At 36.1% G+C, this 23253-nt stretch overlaps 1 protein-coding gene across 1 annotated transcript in view; it reads left to right on the top strand.

The window, feature by feature from the left end:
- CAPZA1 (capping actin protein of muscle Z-line subunit alpha 1) overlaps window positions 1-23253 on the top strand; it is a 44173-nt gene extending 20920 nt beyond the window's left edge. Inside the window, 9 exon segments of the mRNA NM_001083480.2 lie at window positions 2202-2265; window positions 5401-5452; window positions 6650-6713; window positions 11392-11598; window positions 15312-15391; window positions 15973-16051; window positions 18788-18859; window positions 20736-20798; window positions 21716-23253. Coding sequence (NP_001076949.1) covers window positions 2202-2265; window positions 5401-5452; window positions 6650-6713; window positions 11392-11598; window positions 15312-15391; window positions 15973-16051; window positions 18788-18859; window positions 20736-20798; window positions 21716-21856 — 822 coding nt within the window. The 3' untranslated portion in view covers window positions 21857-23253.

Below are 23253 nucleotides of genomic sequence, written 5' to 3'. Positions count from 1 at the left end.
ACACACTTACACATACATAGGTATCACTAAATGTTACTGCAGATTGTTGGATGGTTTTCTTTCTATTATATAGGATCTTACATTCCTTGTTAAGATTCTCAAACAACGTTTACTTGTTAAGAGATGAGAGGTTGATTTATATAGCAGATGAACTACATGGTTTTACCTTACCTTTTATGACAAAACTTTTGAAATGAAAATGTAGGGAAAAAAGGGAATGGGAAGAGACATAAATTAGTAATAGTTTAAATTAGTAAGCGTGTCATCAGTGGACCAAAGTTTGGTTTTTTTTAGCAATTTAAAAAAATACAGCATTATTTTTTTATTCATATTATTTTTAAATTTTTGTTTATTTGGCTGTGCTGGATCTTCGTTGCTGCAAGCAGGATTTCTCCAATTTCAGTAAGCAGGGTAGGGGGGCTACTCTCCAATTGCAGTGTGCAGGCTTCACATTGCAGTGACTTCTCTTAATGCAAACCACAGACTCTAGGGCACAGGCTCAGTAGTTGTGGTGCATAGGCTTAGTTGCCCTGTGGCATGTGGAATCTTCCAGGACCAGGGGTTGAACCCTTGTTCCCTACATTGTCAGGCAGATTCTTAACCACTAGACCACCAGAGAGGTCCTTAAGCAGTTCTTGATAAAAAGTGAAATGGTTCAAAAACATGAAAAAAAATAAGATCAGAGGAAACCCAAAACACATTGAAGAAGAAAACTGTTGTGGAAGTAGGGGCTTTTCTGGAGGACGTCAATTTAAGGAGAAAGAGGGGAAGAACTCAGAACAACCTTGGAGTGGATTAGTTGCGGAATTGTTCTCTAAGCTTTCTGGACCACATGACTCCTTCTCTCATTCCCACTTGGGCTAAGCTGCAGGCAATAGCATTAGCCCTCAGAATATAGCATTGGGAATGAGCTTTGGGAGCATAGAGTCAGGGCAGTGCCCCAGGTAGCCTGTGACCATAGGATGCTCACTCAGAAGATAATCTGCTCACACATTCTCAACAGCAAGTCTACTATTTCCCTCCCCTACAATCAAGGAGATAAACTACAGCTAAGCAGAACAGGCAAACTAAAATAAATTCAAAGAGAAGCAACAGTACCATGAAAGAGAAGTACAAAAATCAACAGTATATCTAAATTCTTAGGAAACAGTCCATAGAACAAGACTTTAAGTATAATTAATATCCCCAAGGAGACACAAGAGATTATATTATTGCACGCGCGTGCACACGCACACACACAAAATATAAGTCTTGGAAGTTAAAATAGAATTGAATAGCAAAATGGGCACAACTGAAGAGCATGCTAATGAGGTGACAAAGGCAGCTGAGGAATTCTCCCTACACAAGGCATAAAATGATGGAAAAGATAAAACATAGGAGAAAAAATTAAGATACTCAGGTTAGATCCTAACATTTCAGCATCCATCTCTAATCAGAGTCCCAGTAACAGATTGGCAGTAGTGGGCATGAGAGAAATTTAAAATGAATAATAGAATAAATATTTTCCACAGCATTCTTTAGGACGTTTAGTATAGTGTTGAATAGTTTAGGTGACAAGAATCATCTTTGTCTTGCTTTTGAAATTAGTGACACTGCTTACGTTTCATCATTATTGAGTATGCTATAGAATTTTGGTAGATAACCCTTTATAAAGTTAAGTAAGTTTATTCTATTCCTACTAAAAACTAGTAGTTATGTTGTTGTATTATGATATTTGAACGGGTATTGAATTTTGTTTTTTCCAGCATGAGGTAAGATGATCACAGGGTTTTGCTTCTTTAATTTGTAAGTTATATTGATTCCTTTTATTGGGATAAACACCATAAACATAAATTGGTATAAAACCACTTTGCTAATGTTTTATTTAGTTTTGCTTAAGGGTTTATAAATGAAATAGGATTGTAGCTTTCTATTTTCGTGACTATAGTATATTTTGACCAAAATTGATTTTTCAGCTTTTTAAAAAGAAAAATTCAGAAGTAAAGCAGCATGTATATCCCCAAATTAGAACAAATCTGTATGGATAATAAACACTTTGAGATGTCTTGTGAAAGGAGAATCTGAAGGCTGCTAACCAGTAGGATTTAAACAGGAAATTATATTTCAAGGGATGTGATAAAAATTTTGTTGTCTGTTAATTCCTTCCCATCTTATATGCTACTCTTCATAATTCTTTTACTGTAACTTTTATTTGTCTTTAGGTACGCATAGCTGCTAAATTTATCACTCATGCACCGCCAGGGGAATTCAATGAAGTATTCAATGGTGAGTAAAGATTAGTACTTAGTTGTTTCAGACCCTCTTTAATCACTTATAAGCACTTATTGAGTGTTTGCTGTCTCTCTTAATCCTTACAACATTATAGCTATAGCTAAGGAAATCACAATTCAAAGAGGTTAAAATAACTTATCCAATATCACCCTATCACCCAGCTGGTAAGTGTCAGAGCAGGGATTTAAACCTAGATCTGCATCAAAAGCATGCTCTTAAGACCCCCGTATATTAGGATACCTATCTTATGTGAAAAAGATTTAAAGTAGTTCAGTATTGATCAAGGTAGAAACAATATTAAATTTCATGCTGCTGCTGCTAAGTCGCTTCAGTTGTGTCCGACTCTGTGCGACCCCATAGACGGCAGCCCACCAGGCTCCCCCGTCCCTGGGATTCTCCAGGCAAGAACACTGGAGTGGGTTGCCATTTCCTTCTCCAATGCACGAAAGTGAAAAGTGAAAGTGAAGTCGCTCAGTTGTGTCCGACTCTTAGCGACCCCATGGACTGCAGCCTACCAGGCTCCTCCATCCATGGGACTTTCCAGGCAAGAGTACTGGATTGGGGTGCCATTGCCTTCTCCAATTGAAAATTTATACTTGGTCAATATGGAAGACAGATTAGGCAAAGAAAGGCTGCATTTGTTTTCCTTGTTAGTGCTCAAATATTCAAAACAAGTCATAAGGAAGAAAGTTTTGATTTACTTCTTTTGTGTTATTTTACTCCTTGTAAATAACATTTGTATTTCTCTTAGTTGTTTTTCCTCTGCATCATTAATTTTACCATTATCATTAATTTTATAATATAAACAATATTAAATTTCATAGTTTTATATCTATCATTATAGATCATAGCTTAAATCTCTTCAGTGCTTTTACTCAAGAAGTGCCATAGTGTAGGACAATTTTTAGAGCCATTGGGGCTGAACTGACTGTATCCGGGAAGCTTGTTAAATATACAGATTCCAGTGTTGTCATCAGAGAAGGCAATGGCACCCGACTCCAGTACTTTGCCTGGAAAATCCCATGGATGGAGGAGCCTGGTGGGCTGCAGTCCATGGGGTTGCTAAGAGTCAGACACAACTGAGCGACTTCACTTTCACTTTTCACTTTCATGTATTGGAGAAGGAAATGGCAACCCACTCCAGTGTTCTTGCCTGGAGAATCCCAGGGACGGGGGAGCCTGGTGGCTGCCGTCTATGGGATCACACAGTCGGACACGACTGAAGTGACTTAGCAGCAGCAGTGTTGTCATCCTTCTAAGATTAGTTAGATCTGGGTTGGAATGGGTAATCTGCTTTATTAGGTCCTTCAGGTGATTCTGAGTCACAGCCAATTTGAGAACCACTATTCCAGTATATTTCGGAGAAGGAAATGGCAACCCACTCCAGTGTTCTTGCCTGGAGAATCCCAGGGATGGGGGAGCCTGGTGGGCTGCCGTCTATGGGGTCGCACAGAGTCGGACACGACTGAAGCGACTTAGCAGCAGCAGCAGCAGCATTCCAGTATATTTACAACCTTCCATACTATTTACTGTCGTAATACAGCTTACAGAATAAAAAATGTAAATGAGGCATTATAACTGTGTTAATGTCAATCATCATAATCTCATTTTAAGTTGTAAACTGATTCATCTTAAAATTCCCCTTAAGTAAAATCATAATCTTTGTGCATCTTGGTTCAGTTTAGCAAACATTTATTTTGAAATTCTACTTTTACATTAAAAGGTTACCTCCTTAGTGCGGGGAACTGTATGATGTTCATTTGCACCTGGCTCAGATCTCCACAAATTGTGGAACAATCAATAATCTCCACTGGTAAAATTAATGATGCAGAGGAAAAACAACTAAGAGAAATCTGAATGTTATTTACAAGGAGTAAAATAACACAAAAGAAGTAAATCAAGACTTTCTTCTTTATGACTTGTTTTGAATATTTGAGCACTAACAAGGAAAACAAATGCAGCCTTTCTTTGCCTAGTCTGTCTTCCATATTGACCAAGTGTAAATTTTCAACAACAGAGCTTTTAGAAATTCTCCTGCAACTTGAACTTTAACTGATTAGCTCAGATAAATTCTTGACTTAAAAATTAGTGGCCTTTATAAAATAAGTACCTTGTTTTATTTCTGACAATTAAATGTACTTTATAGGACTATTGTGAGAATAATTGATACCAAAGCATTAGATTAAGAATTGGCAAGCTACTTATGACATGACAGCTGGTATTTATTGGAATGCTACACATTGACCTCTGCCAGCCCCTTCTTTCAAAAGCTCTAAGAGTCAATTGCCTTTGCCTTATAGTTAGCCTTCTCTCTTGGCGGACTATAGTGCACGTTTTCTCAAAGAGTCGAATATGACTGAGCAACTGAAAACACACACACACACACACACTTGGAGTTAATTCTTGGTAGTTTCTTAGTAACAAGGACCCTCCTCTTCCAAAGGAGAAGTGACTGGACTCTTGATACACAGCTTTTTGAAAAGATTGTAGGCCCTGCATTAGATGCTCCGAGGAAAATATGTTCAGCAATTTCTCTGCCACTGACTGAATTGTGCCCAGCTCTTTTGGTCTGTTACAGAAAAGCCTACAATTAATCTATTTTAAAAGGATTCTTTAGATATAAATGATCAGTCCTAACTTTAACTTTCTATAAACCATGTTTTTCGTTTGCTGTAATCAAACTCCATGAGAATTTATTGTTGGATTATTATATCACAAATCTATGCAAATCTGAGAACATTGTTAACATTTGTTTGTGTATGTACATTTTTAGAATTTCAAATATATATTATACATACATAGTGAAGTCACTCAGTCGTGTCCGACTTTTTGCGACCCCATGGACAGTAGCCAACCAAGCTCCTCTGTCCATGGGATTTTCCAGGCAAGAATACTGGAGTGGGTTGCCATTTCCTTCTCCAGGAGATCTTCCCAACCCAGGGATCGAACCCGGTTCTCCCGCATTGTAGGCAGACGCTTTACCATCTGAGCCACCAGGGGGTATCCATAACTAATCTTCCAAAGCCTGATTTTCTAGAAATCTAATCTAGAAATCTGCTAAAATTTCTCAAGTTTGCCTTCTATTGAACATTTGAATTTTAACATCTTTAACATTGTTTTCCTCCTCAGATGTCCGGCTACTACTTAACAATGATAATCTCCTCAGGGAAGGGGCTGCACAGTACGTATCTTTCTAAATCCACTTTCTTGTTATTGTAATATTGGGTAAACTATGTTGATAATAAACTAGTACCCTGAAAACAGTTTAAAATACTTCAAAATAAAGCAGTTGTTTTATTTTGTTTTTTTTTTTTTAGTTGTTTTTCTCCCCCTTGGAGAAAACATGTTCCCTCCAAACATTATTTCTTTAAAGTTTATTATGTATGGTCTTATTTTTATTTTTGCTCAGGTATTTTTTCTCTGCTCAACAGAATTTAATGTTAGCTATTACATTTTCTTCTGTAGTTCTTTTTGTTCATGCTGAATTTTTTTTATAACTGCCAGTTGTAGAAAGATTAGGCTGGTACTAAGTGATGATATTTCTCACATTGCCAAGAATAGCAGATGCTGAGAAAGTACCTTAATAGAGTTAACCAAAGAATAATTACATGATTATTCTATCCAGTCATTGATTTAGAATATCATTTTCATTTTGTCCTTATCCTCAAAAACATTAAATTGGTGGTTGGTTGGTTGATTTTCTTGTCTCTTTTAAATCTTAAACACTGTCTAGCTTTTAGGGCCTCCTGTTCTCTGGCTTTATCACTACTCTGCTTTACTCTTCAGTACAAAGTGCTCTTTTAGTTACTGTCTATCCACTTGGCTCACAGTTCCTTCCTAAAGAGGAAACCAGAGTTGGATAATGACTGGGCAGAGATGGGGTGGGGAGATGGAACAAGTCTTTTTTGATGCAGAGCAACAAATAATTGTTATAAAGGCATTTGGTGTGATACATAATTGGTTTAGATTTTAGCTGTAGAAAATATTTTAAGAACTGCTACTTGGGAAATAATCTTCTGCCCTGTCCAATACTGTTTTTTGTTTTTTTAAAATTCATTTTGGGACCAGATTCTGCAAACCTAAAATTTGCACAGAATCACTATAATTTCTATAATGAATGATACCCCAGTTACATATTCTCTTTCACTGTTCTGTGAACTACCTTCCCCCACCCCCACCCCCATCCCCCACCCACCCCCGCTGTGTCACATGGCATACAGGATTGTAGTTCCCCAACTGGGGATTGAACCCATGCCCCCTGCAGTGGAAGCATGGAGTCCTAATCACTGGACTGCCAGGGAATTCCCTGAACTACCTTTTATACTTACTTATATATAATTGGTTTCTCTCCCTCTTCCTTTTAAAAAAAACAAAACAGTGCGTTTGCCCAGTATAACATGGATCAGTTCACGCCTGTGAAGATAGAAGGATATGAAGATCAGGTAACAGTTATTTCTCTTAGATACACTATACCTGGAAGGTAGTAGAAATACTGTAAAACAGATGTCTGAAGATAAAATGCTGAGTAGATTCACGTCTTAGCTTTTGTAAATATTCTACATATTAGGAAATTCTTCCTCCCTCTGAAAATAGGAGTTTATTTGAAGAGAGAATTGTCCCTAGCAAAAGAACAATGAAAGTAAAAGGAATTAAGTTTTACATAAGCTTTCCAGCTGTCCCTAATTCTCCTTGGTAAGAATAACAGAAGACATTATATTTAATAGGAAAACAAGGATTCCTGTTCAGATACAGGAACAAAGTAAATACATATTCCCCTTTTTTCCCCACAGTTATTAACATTACATGACAGGGCTTTTCAGATTCATTAATGTACAATTCAAAGGTAGTATGGCATCAAATGGCAGATACCTTTTCACAGTCTGAATCCCCTTTGAACCCACAAGTCCAAAGAATTTATCTTAGGAAATAAGTATATAAATGTGTAAAAAAGATTATTTGAATCAGGGTTTATGATAGTGAAAAATTGGGAGCAGTCTAAATGTCCAGTATTAAATTAAGTATCTGTAGGCCAAAATCCTGTGTAACCATTAAAACCTGATAGAAATATTGAACTGGAAATATGTTTATGATATATTAAACTAAAACATGAAGCAGCAGGTAGTGTTGTGCTAGTTTATTTTTTAAATAAATATGTAAATGAACAATTTTATTAGAATTTGCATCTTAAATTCTGTGAAAGGTACATCTTACTTTATGTGCCATTAAGAAAGTGAAAATACTTGTCAGTTAAATTATGACAGTTTTAAGATGCTGTCACTATAAGATGCATCCCGTTTTATGAAATGTTAAATCATGAGGGGAATGTATGCATCTTAAGACTCAGAAATAAAAGTAATAAGAAAGAAAAGAAATAAAGTAGTATATAGATGTGCATAGAAATTGAAATGTAGGAAAATACATACCAAAATGTTAACTCTCTATGTTGGGATCACAGGATTACTGTAATTTGTTTTGTTTGTTGTTTTTTATTTGTTTTGGTTTATATTTGTGCTTATCTTTTTCAGTGAAAATAGATTAATTATAAGTATAAAAGACAAGAAAATACTGGTTTTTACTTTACAAGTATACTTTACAACTTTACAAGTTTACTTTACAAGTATTTACTTTATACTTTATAAGTATAAAGACAAGAAAAGACAAGAAAAATGATAAATATTTCTTACAGTTGACATTGTATACTTTACTAATAACGGCAGAATTATTGAAATAATAAATAAGGTCTGTTTGCAGATACATAAGAACAGTCCCATATACATGTGGTAGCCAGCTTAAAAATGTGGTCAAAAAGAGATCACATTCTTAGCCACAACAACACATTACCTAGACATAAAAGGAAAATATGGAAAGACATCTGAGTTAATAAAGTAGATGCCATCACTGCATATAATAGGAAATCAGCTGCAGTGGGTTAACATAATACAGATTTTTTGTCACATAAGAAGTCTAGAGGTAATATTTAGGGATGTTATGGCAGCTCCCTCCTGAAGGAGGGTGTGGGAACCCACTCCAGTATTCTTGCCTGGAGAATACTATGGACAGAAGAGCCTGGTGGGCTGTAGTCCATATGACCGCACAGAGTTGGACATGACTGAAGCAGCTTAGCATGCATGCAGGCACACACGGCGGCTCTGTATCATCAGAGGCCCAAGTTGCTTCTAGCTCTCTATTGTGCCATCCTTATGTATGGTTTTCATTATTGTGGTCTCAAAATAGCTGATCCATCTCTGCGCTCTGAATCCAAGTTTCATGAAGGAAGAAGGAGGAAGGTGCAAGAGGTGCTATTGGCTGTTCCAGGAGCAACTTCCACTGATAAATTATTGCCAGAATGCATATCACTTTATCATTTTGAGAAGTGTTGTCTTTTTAGTTGGACACATTGCCTTGAAAAACCTTTAAGATTCTGTTAGTAAGGAAAAGGGAGACGAATGGATATTGGATAGAAACTAGCAAGAATCTGTCTGTCATACAGTTTACTACCCCCACACATCTTAATTGGAGAAATAAATGGAAAATTAAATAGACTTAAATGCCACATTTTGGAAAAAATATAAAAGTTTGTCTGAATAAGAAAAATAATATGGGAAGCTTTTTCAAATAGATTCTATACAATTCCTATGAAAATTGTAATAGACCATACAAAATTATTCTGATCAAGAACAACAACGAAGGTAGATTAATGCCAGCAAACATAAAGACATAAAGAAATGATAGTAGAGCCTTAATCTAAGTACTGTAAAACAGAAAAGGAAATAATTGATTAAATGTGTAAGATTAACCTTAACTTTGATTTCCAAAGCCAGCTATATACCTAGAGTAATTCCAAATGTAGTTTAAAGGTTAACTAATTTTTAAAAAATATTTAATTATTTATTTACTTTTGGCTGTGATGGGTCGTCACTGCTGTGCCAGGGCTTTCTCTGGTTGCGGCAAGTGGGGGCTTCTGTCTAGTTGCGGTGTGCAGGCTTCTTGTTGTGGTGGCTTCTCTTGTTTTGGGGCACAGGCTCTAGGCACTTGGGCTTCAGTAGTTGTGGCACATGGGCTTAGTTGCCCTGAGGCATGTGGGACCTTCCTGGACCAGGGATCGAACCAGTGTCCCCTGCATTGCAAGGTGGACTCTCAACCACTAGACCACTTAGGGAATCCTAAAGGTTAACTAATTTTTTTTTTAACTAATTTTTAAACATAAAAATTTAGTAGGAAATGACAAAAGATTCATAACTTGAATAATGATAAAACATTTAAAAAGCTAGAAAGTATTTTTTACTTCTACAAAATAAAAAGGTTTTAAAAATAAAATTTTAAAGGGAGAAAATATGTATCTTAAACATAATAAAAAGGTTATTCAAGTACCCTAGGATGATGTCAAGAGTTCAGTAGATAAATGAGCAACAAATATGAACCAGCTGAACTCAACTGGAAAATACAAAGCAAACTTTAAAAGTGTTAGATTACCTACTAATAGTAATTAAGGAAGTACAAATTAAAATTTTAATGTGAATGTGTTTGCCTTTGAGTTACAAAAGTTGTAAAATTATAATGAGAAAGCTTTATGAAGGTAAGACTAAGGAAATTGTTTTATGTATGGTTCCTACTATTATAAACAAGGTTTTTTAAAGATAGGTTGGTGATAAGGATAGAAATCTCAAGAGTAGGAATTCTTCTCAAATAATTTTCTTTTTTTAAAGAGACTTTATTTTTAAATAGTAACTGTGTCAGAAGACAAATGTAAGTTAGGGGGAAATATGTGGAATTAAAAACCCAGGCAAAAGGATAATCTCCCTATAGTTCAACTAGAAAAAGACAAAGATTTGGTATAAAAGTGGGCAAAGGTTAGGTACAAATAGTTCACCAAAGTGGAAATACAAAAGACCTCTTTTTTTAAAGGGAAAAGACATGCAGGTTAAGATTTCTACTGCTGATGAGCTTGTAACTTGGTACTACATTCTATGATAGAGGGCAGTGTGTCAGTCTCTATCAGTTATGTGTTTACCCTTGACCCAGTTGTCCTGTTTCAGGGAATTTATAGCACAGGTTTGCTTGGCACATGTTCATAACTTGTACATAAAAGGACATTTGTTGCAATATTGTTCATAACAGCAAAAGATTAGAAACTATCCAAGCTATCCATTAATAGGAGACTAGTTGAATAAATTTTGTATATCTATACAATGGAATCATACATAGCTGTAACAAAAAACAAGGAAGTTCCATAAGCACTAATATGGAAAGATTGCCTTAGATACATCAGTACAGTATAGTATTCTAGTTTTTGTTTAAAAGAAAGGGGTAGAGAATTAGAATACACTTGTATTCATTAAAAAAGAAAAGAAACACCAAAAGAATCATCTAAATCAACACCAAAAGAATCATCTAAATCAGAAATTGGCAAATTTTTTCTGTAAAGGGTCAGAGAGTAAATATTTCAGCCTTGCAGGAAAGAGTCAGCCTAGACTACTCAGCACTGCTCTTGCGGCAGGAAAGCAGCCATAGACAATACAAAAAAAAAAAAAAAGTGGGGCTGTATTCAACAAACTTTATTTACAAAAACAAATGGCACCTCATACATAGCTTGCCAAAGACAATTCTTGCTCTAAATTAATAAAATCAGTTACCTTCGTGGGGAAGGGGGAATATGTTGGGAATTTGGTGAATGGTAGATGGAGGTGAGAAAAAGATTTCACTTTAATTTTTTTTTCACTTTTGAATCATATGATTGATTGTATTACCTGTTTTAAGTGCTAAGTGTAATGACTGGAAGAAATTCATGAAATATGTGAAAAAGAAATGCAGAAGTATACTTTTAAATTATTATTACAGTTATGTGTGTATGCATAGGTTGTATATTAATTGTATAGATTGTATGTTATAGAAACCAAAATGTGAAGGATATTGTTAGGATGGGAGAAATGTCCGTTTAGAGTTGACTTTACCCCAAAGATCATATTTTTATAAAAATACAGGTTGATTGAAAAATTTATGAAAGAGCAATCTGACTAAATGAAGAGTTAATTGCCTCTAGAATTTTTGTTTGTTTTGTAAAATGTGACAAGAACTGTCTTTTTTTTACAATTGCCTAACTTTGTAATTATTCTTTGGAAGGTCTTAATTACAGAACACGGTGACCTGGGTAATAGCAGATTTTTAGATCCAAGAAACAAAATTTCATTTAAGTTTGATCACTTACGGAAAGAAGCAAGTGACCCCCAGCCAGAAGAAGCAGACGGAGGTCTAAAGTCTTGGAGAGAATCCTGTGACAGTGCTTTAAGGGCCTATGTGAAAGATCATTATTCCAATGGCTTCTGTACTGTTAAGTATCTGCCTGCTTCATTATTAGAGCTTTATTTCTTATATTTACCTTATCATTTGGAGGCTTTGGCCAGCCACAGACATCTCTTCTTAGTTACAGTCTCTTCTGCATTTTATTCCCTAAATTATTTTTGAAAGGAGTATAAATAGGACATTTTATATGGAAAATTCTTTCTTAAAATCCCAGTGCATAAAAATTTATTTATTTGTAATTTTTTGGCCATGCCACAGTACTTGCAAGATCTTAGTTCTCCCACCAGGGATTGAACCCAGACCACGCCAGGGAAAGCACCAGGTCCTAACCACTGGACCACCAGGGAGTTCCCCAGTGCATAAAAATTTTAAATCTCAGTGAATCCTGTTTCACACCTGTCTTATTTAAGAAATGGCCTTACACTCATCAAAAAGAATTTTTTACAAAGCTACTTCTACATAAGTGATTTAATTGGATAGTCAAAACTATTTGAACCAAATAGCTCTTTAGAAATCAAAGGTAATTTTAACTTTCTTTTAATATCTTTTGGTGGGGAAAAAAAGATAAATTTTGGTTCTAACAGTTTTCCCTTTGTAAAATTGTGACATTTTTAAGAAAAATGTTGGTTAGATTATTAATGCATAATGCTGTACATAAATACTGGTTATCATTATGTTTGTTTTTCTTATTTTTTTGTTTTTAAAAAATAGAAAAAACACAGTATGATAGATAAGCACAGAACTCAATTTTGGAACCTAGTATGGCAAGGAGAGACATGACACACACTTTTTTAGAAAATTGACTTTTCATTCTTAAATATACTTTCAACTTATCATTTGTTACCTATTCAAAAATTTTCACTACTCATTTCTTAATTTGGAGAGCTTCCACACTGAGTAACCCCACCATGTCCTTTTCACTTCTCTTAGCTAAAAAATGAGCTACAGAAGGTATTCTAAGAGTGTCTACTGTTTTATATCCTCAGCTGTCCTGCTTAGTAATTCTTAATTTTATCTCAATAATCCTTGGTATTTTTATGTATGCAGTTGACCCTTGAACAGTGCAGTGATTGGGATAACCAACCTTTGTGCAGTTGAAAATTTGAGTATAATTCATAGGAGACCCTCCATGTCCAAGGTCCTTTTATATCCACCGTTCTTCATCCCACCACAGATTCAACCAGTGGTGGATTATGTTCAGTTCAGTTCAGTCGCTCAGTCATGTCCGACTCTTTGCGACCCCGTGAATCGCAACACGCCAGGCCTCCCTGTCCATCACCAACTCCCGGAGTTCACCCAGACTCACATCCATCAAGTCAGTGATGCCATCCAGCCATCTCATCCTCTGTCGTCCCCTTCTCCTCTTGCCCCCAATCCCTCCCAGCATCAGAGTCTTTTCCAATGAGTCAACACTTCGCATGAGGTGCCCAAAGTACTGGAGTTTCAGCTTTAGCATCATTCCTTCCAAAGAACACCCAGGGCTGATCTCCTTCAGAATGGACTGGTTGGATCTCCTTGCAGTCCAAGGGACTCTCAAGAGTCTTCTCCAACACCACAGTTCAAAAGCATCAGTTCTTCAGCACTCAGCTCTCTTCACAGTCCAACTGTCACATCCATACATGACCACAGGAAAAACCATAGCCTTGACTAGACGGACCTTTGTTGGCAAAGTAATGGTGGATTATGTAGCACTTGTAGTATTTACTGTTGAATAGTAGTTCAAACCCATGTTGTTCAAGGATCAGTGGTACTGTGTTCCAAAACTTTCCTGTTGTCCTTAGACAGGCATCTCCTCCCTCACATTTTAATAGGATTAAGAATGACATGAAATCTTTCTATTTCTCTTCTTTCCACACTCAGAAGTCTTTCATGTACTTCCATCTGAGGAAGAAAGATCCATGTTTTTGATTTCATACAGTCCTATCTACTTCAAGATGTCTAATTGTGACTTCATTTTCTCTTCCGATAAATAGTTCTCTTTACCTAGAAATATTTTTATTTCTCCTGTGCTTAAGTAGGGTGGGAGGGAAGACATTTCTTTAGTCAAAATAGTAACTCCTGCAAGTTACTTCTCTTCCTTCTCTTTCCACTTTCCCCTTTCTCCCTTTTCTCTACCTCTCCCTTCCCTCATCTCTCTCTCTCTCTCTCTCTCTCTCTCTCTACTGTACAAGCAAACCAGGGAGCATTCTGCTCCTACTTCTTGACTCTATGAATTTTGACTTCAGTCCGTACTCTACAGAAACTGCTCTCCGAGGTGAACTAATGGTTCCTGAATTACCTGACCCAGTGTCCTTTTTTCTTGGTCCTTGACTTTTGTATGGCATTTCACACTGAGGCCAGTCAGCTAACTTCTGGAAATTATCTTTCCCTAGACTGCTATGTCAGTACCTTCTAATTATTCCTTTTTTTAAAGAGTTTCTATTTATTTATTTTTTGGCTACACTGGGTCCTAGTTGTGGTACGCAGGATCTTTAGTTGCGGCATGTGGGATCTGGTTCCCTGACAAAGTATTGGACCCAGGCCCTCTGTATTGGGAGCAGAAGTCTTACAAAGTGGTCCACCAGGGAAGTCTCCCTATAATTATTCTTATTTTGTCTCTACTTATTTCTTGTCATCCCCCTTACTTTTATAAATGTAGGCATTCCCCATCACTATATTTCTCTTTCTTAAAAACTTATAGTTTATTTAATGTAGGGGAGGTTGTAGAATTTGGTGTCAGACAACCTGTGAATTTGGGTTCTACCTTAGCCACTTTCTGAATGACCTTGGGCAAGAAGCTCTACAAACTTCAATTTTATCATCTAAACATAATAACAATGTGTTTCACTATATTTATTAGAACAAAAGGAAAATAAATATAAAAATGTTTTGTGGACTGTAAAAAAGGCTCTTATTGTTTCTTTTCCTTAGTGATCACATTTTTGTTCATTTGTCCTACACTAAGGAACAGTTGGTGTTTCCACCTCCTAGCTGGACATCTCCATCTGAACTTTCCAATCTGTTAATGACACCAGTCTTTCTCTAGGCATCCAAGCATGGAAACAGTTTGGTACCTTCCTTTCTCTTGCCCTTGATTTGCAATATATTGCCAGAATTTTGACTGTACTTGTGGATCCTTATATTCATTGATAGGACCCTAATTTACTGCCTAAATTAATTCTGTGGCCTCCTAACTTTGAACTTTTCTCAGGTTTTACCCTGTATGCCAATATTGATTATTCTCCAAAAATAACAGTTCTGGTCATGTTGTTTTGGTTTCTGTCCACTGCATGTAGAATAAAGTCCAGTCTTCTTACCTTACATCTACTACCACATGACTTAAGTCTAATCCTGTATTATCTCCCACAGTTCCACTTCATACACATCCTCTGACCTGACGGAACTAATTACCATTTACTCATTTGTGGATCAGCCCTCTGTTTCCTCCCTGAACTGCTTATTCATCTTTATTCTCCATCTCTCCTTATCACAGTCTTATCTGTCTTGTAAGGCCCATTCTAACTGGTACCTCTCTTGTACCCTAAACCAGGAGTAGTATTTCCTTCTGTATTCATTGTACCACTGTCTGCCCTAGACCTTAACATGTGGTTTGTGTTCCTATTCCATGAATTCTTGTGAGTATGTAAGCTCATCCTGTTTGATTCTTCATCTCCCCCAAGGATTTAGCATATTGCTTTTGTATAGTATTTGTTGTTTAAATATGTTTTCAAGAATCTAACTTCTTTTTTTTTTAATAATAGGTTTATGCTAAAACTATAGATGGGCAACAGACCATTATTGCATGTATTGAAAGCCACCAGTTTCAGCCTAAAAACTTCTGGTAAGAAAGCAGATATTCTCCTCTTTTTTAATCTATATGTTTATATAGAAAGGAAACCAAACCAGCAGATGAGACTTGGTTTCCTAATCTAACTAGATTAGAGTAAGTTATTTGTTCCCTACCGCAGAGTGAGGCATTTGGATGTGATCATTTAGATTTCTTTTAATTCTAAGATTTTATAATTTATCTTTTAAATGTTGCTGTTACATTGAGTGAAAATAAGTGATTAATAAAGTACCCTGTGGAAAGTCTGAGTTTTACTTGGGTTTGTTTAATAATATTTGAGTTATTGCATAACTCAGTGGCCTATCCATGTGTTTGTGGAAAAGCTTCCCATGAGCAGAATAGGCGTGGTTTTCTACTCCAAGATAAAAAGAATGAAAAGTGAAAGTCAAATAACTTAGGGAAAGCTTATGATTAGGCCACTGGATACAAAACTTACATTTGAGTGGATAGAGCCTTGGATTTATCAAACTCGAAATGACTTGTTTCTGTTTTTCTTCTTTCCCGAATTCTCTGCCTCAGTGTCAGACCACTTCTTTCTTACTGCTAATTCCACGGTTGTGTGTGTGTTTTCATAGGAATGGTCGCTGGAGATCAGAATGGAAGTTCACCATCACACCACCTACAGCCCAGGTGGTTGGAGTACTTAAGATTCAGGTGAGATCCCAGTATGTTAATAGGTCATGTTAAAACATCACATCTTTAAAACAAACATGCAAGTTGATATTTGCTCTGACATTAGAAATAAGGAACAACTATTTGTAGATGCAAAGGGAGCTAGATGGTAAATAGAAACAGAGGTCTCCTTCCCGGGGAAGTACTGTGGTTAAACAGAGCTCTTCTGGGTTGATAAAGGACAGTCATGTGACATGTACTGCTTGCTTGTTATTTTTCTCTTTCAAAAATAACCTAAGATCTTCCTAGGAATTATCAAATAGCAGTTCTAGAAAAGAAGAAAATAACTAGTTATTAAGAAATGACTATATAGCAGCTACTGTAACTTACTTAGAGTCTTTTAAAGCTCATTTAAATGTCTACATATATTTGCTAACTCTTAGCTCTGAAGAAAGCTTCATAAATGGACTTATTTTATTTATTTACATTTATAGTTACGATAGGTTTTCAACCAAATAAATAAAACAGGAATAGAGAGAATGGCCAAGTGTGATTAACCAAGCAGAGTAGAGTTCTAATGCTGGTGTCGGGACATGCCACCAGGTGAATAAGGAGCTTATTACCTCATTTGATACCTAGCTAGATTGAAGTCTTCTGATCGTAACAAATTTGACTTTCAGAATTCATGGTGATTTAATTCTTGAGCCCAACTAACTATAAAGTCAGATTAAATAGTTACTGATAACTAAGAAAGTCAATACCTAATTTAGCTGTATTACAACTCTTGCTTTAATAACAGTTAGCAAGAGTTGCCTTTTTTAATGGTATAATTTAATCAAAACATACATGGTAGATGTCATCTATAACCACTTTTTTCGTACGTACCTATTACTTCCTGCTACAAGTAGCTGCACCTCTCTTCTTGGGAGATTTTCCTAACTGCAGGAGCACGCCCAACTCAGCTAAGGCAAGCTGGAAGTGTTACCTCTGCAGCTCTGGCACAGCCCTTAGTGCCATTCAAAAGTTGTCGGGAAATATGCCAGCTTCTTCACCCCTCAGGTGGGACAGCTCTAAAGCATGTTCTGCATAGTCTTCCAAAATCCAGTGCTTGGCAGCTGTAATGTGCTCATTAGTGCACCTGATACTTCCTTGCCTTCTGTATCTCACTTCCTTACTAGTGCTTCCTGAGACTACCTGAAATAAACTATTAACTCTCAGATCTTTACCCTGGGGTCTGCTGCTGGGGGAACCCAACCTAAGATAATATGTTGTTCTATATCTGTTGACTATGTCTATGCTCTAGACTTCTTGTAAGTATGGCATCAGCATTATTAACCTGGCAGCTTACTATAAATTTATACAAGGAAATTTATTTTCCTTCTAGAAGGAAATAACTTGTGTTTCAGTTTTGCCAAGGCAAACTTGTAAACTAAGAGCACACATCACAGAAGTTTCTGATGAAACTTTTACAGTAGGACCCAGTACCCAGACCTGATTTAAACCATTTTTTTTTTTCTTTTTCTTTAATGAATGAGTCTGTGCATTTTATTGTATTTATTTTTTGGCCACACTGTGCCACAGGTGGGACTTAGTTCCCTGACCAGGGATCGAACCCATGCCCCCTGTACTAGGAACGTAGAGTCTTAACCACTGGACCACCAGGCAAGTCCAGGACTTCATCTATGCCTTTTAACCATGGGCTCTCTGATCATACTTTGAGGAAAGGCTTATTACTTCATTTGTGTCTTTTAAAAATCAGAGTGAGAGTTATGTGGACATGTCATTAGGATATTTAACCCTTGGTTATTCTATAAGCAAAAGGATAGCTCCAGGAAGACAATTTCTAAGGATTTAAGTGGATGATAGTCATGTTGACATTTTTATTAGCAGATGAAACCTAGAAAAGGTTTTGTTAATTTTGGTGACTGTGACTGAACCTGTCTTGTAAATTGCTAAAACTTCCCGAGCCATACATCTAGTTGAATTGTTAGTCTGTCTCTTGGATAACCCTCTTTCTTGCTAATTGTTATAATAATTGTAGTATCCACTTTGCCTTACATCCTCAGGACTGCCTTTTAAAAAAAAAAAAACTTTTAATTTTATATTGGAGTATAGCTGATTAACAGTGTTGTGATAGTTTCAGGTGTACAGCTCAAGGGGACTCAGCCATACATATACATGTATCCATTCCCCCGCAAACTCCCCTTCCATCCAGGCTGCCACATAACACTGAGCAGAGTTCCCTGTGCTATACAGTAGGTTCAGGACTGCTTTTGTCTTACGTATTTTTGTAGCCTGATTTACCAATAGAATATTTGTTTTTCAATCCTGTCTTTAATCCTCAGTTTCCTGCACCTGGTCAGATCTGCTTAATCAAAACTGATGATATTATATATGGAGAGATGTGTAAAAGATTAGGACCCATTAAAATTTCTTGGTTTTCACAGAGAAAAACTAATGTTTAATGACTTTAATACTTTTCAGAGCATAATCTTATTTATAATCTTTCTATTCACAATGCCGAGCACAGTGTCTGGAATGCAGTAAGCACATAGTAAATGTTTATTAACTAATAATCAGTTTTTCCTGCTAAGTAAAGAGAATTCTTAAATTTAAGTGTTCTGTGAATTTTAAGCACCATTATAAATTACCATTGGCCATATTAATTGTTTGCTCAGAGTTGGTGAGATTGCGGGTGGCTGAAGGCATGGATTTGTGCTCTAAGCAGTAAGTTTCTATGTGCTCTAAGCACTTACATTTCTTAACTTTCTCACACAGGTTCACTATTATGAAGATGGCAATGTTCAGTTGGTTAGTCATAAAGATGTACAGGATTCAGTAACTGTTTCGGTGAGTGTGGAATATTTAATATATGTCTCACTTGTGTCTTGTTTCTCTTTTAAAAAATTAGATCTTTTGATCCTGAGTACTGATTCTGCCACTAGAAATGGAGGTTGTTTTCATTGCTTTGATTTTGGCAGCTTTTTTTTTAAGAACTTTATAAAAGACTTTTTTTTTTTTAATTTTTATTGAGTATAGTTGATTTATAATGTTGTGTTCAGGTATATAGCAAAGTTATTCATATACACACACACACACACACACATATATATATATATATATACACACATACACACACACACACACACACACCCCTACATATATTCTTTTTTAGATTCTTTTCCATTATAGGTTATTAAAAGATATTGAGTACAATTCCTTGTGCTACTCAGTAAGTCCTTATTTTTGGCAGCTTATAATTGTTAGTATATAACCAACCAGTTTTGTTGATTAGTTGATGATAGTTCACAGACTTTGACTGAGAATAGTGATAATGGTTTTAGAATATTTATGCTGCTTTTTCTTTCTCTCTTGTGAGATTTGCTCAAGGACAGTAGTATCTTCAATTGATAAATACCAGGAGGAAGGAAAGTTTGCCAAACTAAACCCTATAGGATTTATCATTCATACATTCATATCATTAGAGAAACTGAACATTTTTAGGAATGTTCAATAATAGTATTGTGCACTATATCTGGAAAGAAGGGACATAATTTTTCGTGCATTTATAGTACTTAATATTCCTAGAAATTACTGAGCGCTCTCCAATAGCTTTTATGTGTGTTATATCTATCTACCTTAGTAGAAATTAAAATTGAGGAGTATTAAAAATATGTATTTTTTAATTTAAAAATAACAGGGATTTCCCTCGTACTCCAGTGGTTAAGACTCCATGCTTCCACTGCAGGAGGCCTGGGTTCAATCCCTTGTTGGTGAATTGAGATCCCTGGTGTGGCCAAAAAAAATCTAAAGCAAAATATAGCATTAACAAACCCATTACTTCTTAACTTTACTTTCATGAAAAACAGCTGTATGTTTCTGGGTTAAAGTTAGTGAAAAGAATATAATTTACATTTTCACAAAGTGTGTAATGTCTAAACTAATAAAAGACAGCTGGATATGTGCTTCACACATTAGCCCTCAAAAAGTAATGAAGTCGTCACACATTATATACCTTCTATGAAACTACATGCACAGAAACTATATGAAAGTAAAAACAGCAAGTAACTATGTCTTAGTATTATTATGAATAAAACGTAGTTTTGACTCTTTTGAAAGAATCTTGGGGCGTGGCCCTAGACATTAAATCTCACCCTCTCTAATTCTGTTTACTTAAAATTGCTAAAGGAAGAGTGACATTAAATTCATTTTGTACCCAAACCATGTAAAGCAAAATGTGATTAGTTGTCTCGACATCATAAGTAGCTAATAGAGGAGCCTATGAACTTAGAAGATATGATTGATATGTCTGAGGTCATTGTTTATATCATCTTAAACCAGAGATATTGTCAAGGCATAAAAATTTCAAGACATTGTGTTGTCTTTGGGGTATACTGTGGTAGATTGGAAAGAAATTGGGTTGTTTTGATGAGGACCTAGATTTGGATCCCATCTTTATGATTCAAAGGCTGTATAATTTTGGTCATTATTTGAAAGAATTCTGTTTTCTTATCTGTAAAATGGAGGTGGCAATAATAACATCTATTTCACAGGGTTGTTTTGAAAATCAAAGAAGATAATGTGCACAGGAAAATTTGAAAAACTAAATTGTTATACAAATGTTAGTTAAGATAGACTTACTCTTTAGTATCTTTTTTATTCACTGCTTATTGAATTTTATTCACTGCTTAAGATTTTTTAAAATTCTTATTTTTCCCTCCATTAGAATGAAGCCCAGACTGCCAAGGAGTTTATTAAAATCATAGAACATGCAGAAAATGAGTATCAGGTAAGATAACTTGAAACTGTTATTTATAGATCTATATAGATTTTGCTTTTAACACATTTTGTTATACTTTTCTATCCTTTGAACATAAATATACATAATTATTCAGTGATACTAAGTATGGAGACTTTGCAGACCTTGCAACTTTGCATTCTGCTTACAGTCAAGGTTTTGGCATTGGAAGATACTGCAGATATATCTCCATTACCCCAAAGTAGAGCATCTCTATGAAACCTTTCCAAGGCCAAATGGTGTAAAGTGGAGAAGCAGTTACCTTAGAACACATCTTGCTATCAGATGTACAGAATGACTGAGATACTCCTCAGATCCTCAGACACAGTTCACAGCTCTGGCTTGCTTGATGCTGAGATGCTGAGTGTAGTTCCCAAGGAAGGAGCTTGGTGGGGCCTCTGTTACTGCTCAGGGTGCACCCTGTCCCTGTAATAGCCTCACTGCCAAACAAATGCTGAACACTTTTTTTTTTGCTTTGGTAAAAGCAAAGTGAAAGTGGTAGTCGCTCAGTTGTGACCGACTCTGTGACCTCATGGACTACAGCCTGCCAGGCTCCTTTGTCCATGGAATTCTCCAGGCAAGAATACTGGAGTGGGTTGCCATTCCCTTCTCCAGGGGATCTTTCTAACCCAGGGATTGAACCCAGGTCTCCTTCATTGCAGGCAGATTTGCTACCTCTCTACCATCTGAGCTACCAGGGAAGCAATGTACAGCAAACTTTGGAAAAGCAGGGGATTACCTGTATAGCCCTAGTTTTAGAAATAATACAGGTGGGCTTCTTAACCTGCTTCAGAGATTGGAGAGGTGCTCACTAGAAATCTTCCAGCCTGTAAGTCCTTAGGGGACTCAAGCATGCCCTTTCACTACATCTAGTTTCTGTTCAACTTATTTTCAATTATCTTTTGCAGACAGCAATTAGTGAAAACTATCAAACAATGTCAGACACCACATTCAAAGCCTTGCGCCGGCAACTTCCTGTTACCCGCACCAAAGTCGACTGGAACAAGATACTCAGCTACAAGATTGGCAAAGAAATGCAGAATGCTTAAAGGCTGAATGTAGGATTCTTCAGTACATGGAAAGAAAGGATTCAACATGTGGTCATATGATAAATAAGTGATTTATAAACAAGAGTGATATTTTGCTAGGGCTTTCAAAAGTTAACAGGTTTTCTAGCCTAATGGAATACTGTTGAACTTAGAGCATTGTCTTGATTCTTTTGTGTTTTCTGCCTTGTAATTTTGTTTTCACTATATCTACTTGTAAATCTTTTTTTTTTTTAATTCTGCCACATTTAATGATGGAGAGAGATATCTACCCTGGAGTCATTTTACTGTTTAGAAAATTTTCCTAGCCATGAAGCCCTGTTACTGACATAGACAGGTAATATATTCAGTACTTTTCCACCCCATCCTTCAAAGTACTTCTGGTGTTCAGTGGTTTTTACTGATTGACCAACAGCTAAAGAGGCTATGCTGCAAACTGTAGCTGAATGGAAGACACATTCATCCTTCTCCCTCTAGTTGCTTTGATCATCGTTTATAACATCTCATAACTGTAGTTTCATATGTTTGGATTGGGGCTTTTCAGGTTCATTTTGGAGGCCAAGGAAGTTTTCTGGAAATTCCATCATAGCCAACTTCTCTGGGGAAGTTGTTTTTAAATCCAAAGACTTGAACCACATTCCCTACATGAACATGTTTGCTTTTTTCCCTTTCCCTCATTGTCTCCTTCCCACCTACTACCATTATAGTTATAGACATGTGCATTTTTAGAAGAGTGTTATCCATTTTTATTACTGTTTTTTTAATATTCGAAAACTGCTGACATACTAGGGGTATAGTAGAGTATAAAACTTGAAGAAATGCAGATGTTGAAGGAATAATAGGTATCTTGTGCTTTAATACTTTGTGGCAGGATTGTACTATAAGTGAATGAATCAAACAACTATGTTAATCACAAACAAAAAACTAAAACTGAACCAAAGTGAAAAGGATAACTTTCAGGCAGTATCTTTCTATTGTAACCTGTTATTTAAGGGAATACTAGTGATTTGTTCTAACTAGGATGTAATACTTACTCCAAATTACTCTTCCTCAGTCCTGCCTGCCAACTCAAGTATAACTGTGATATAGCAACCCTTCCCAGGTTTATTGGCAGGTACAGGTGTGATCTCAGAATACACAGGTGACATAGATATGATATGACAACTGGTAATGGTGGATTCATTTACATTGTTTACACTTCTATGACCAGGCCTTAAGGGAAGGTCAGTTTTTTAAAAACCAAGTAGTGTCTTCCTCCAAACACACGTCAAAAAAGAAGGGTGTTTATGTTTCGGCTTTGTTTTTGCTGAGTAATACAGTCAAGCAAGAGTTTATTTTTAAGTGACCTGTTGATTTGTGTAAGCATTTTTGTTTATTTCAAATAAAATATATTTGTATTA

This window comes from Bos taurus, chromosome 3, assembly GCF_002263795.3.
Source record: "Bos taurus isolate L1 Dominette 01449 registration number 42190680 breed Hereford chromosome 3, ARS-UCD2.0, whole genome shotgun sequence".
Classification (NCBI taxonomy): Eukaryota; Metazoa; Chordata; class Mammalia; order Artiodactyla; family Bovidae; genus Bos; species Bos taurus.
This window is presented reverse-complemented; position numbering and strand designations above follow the sequence as displayed.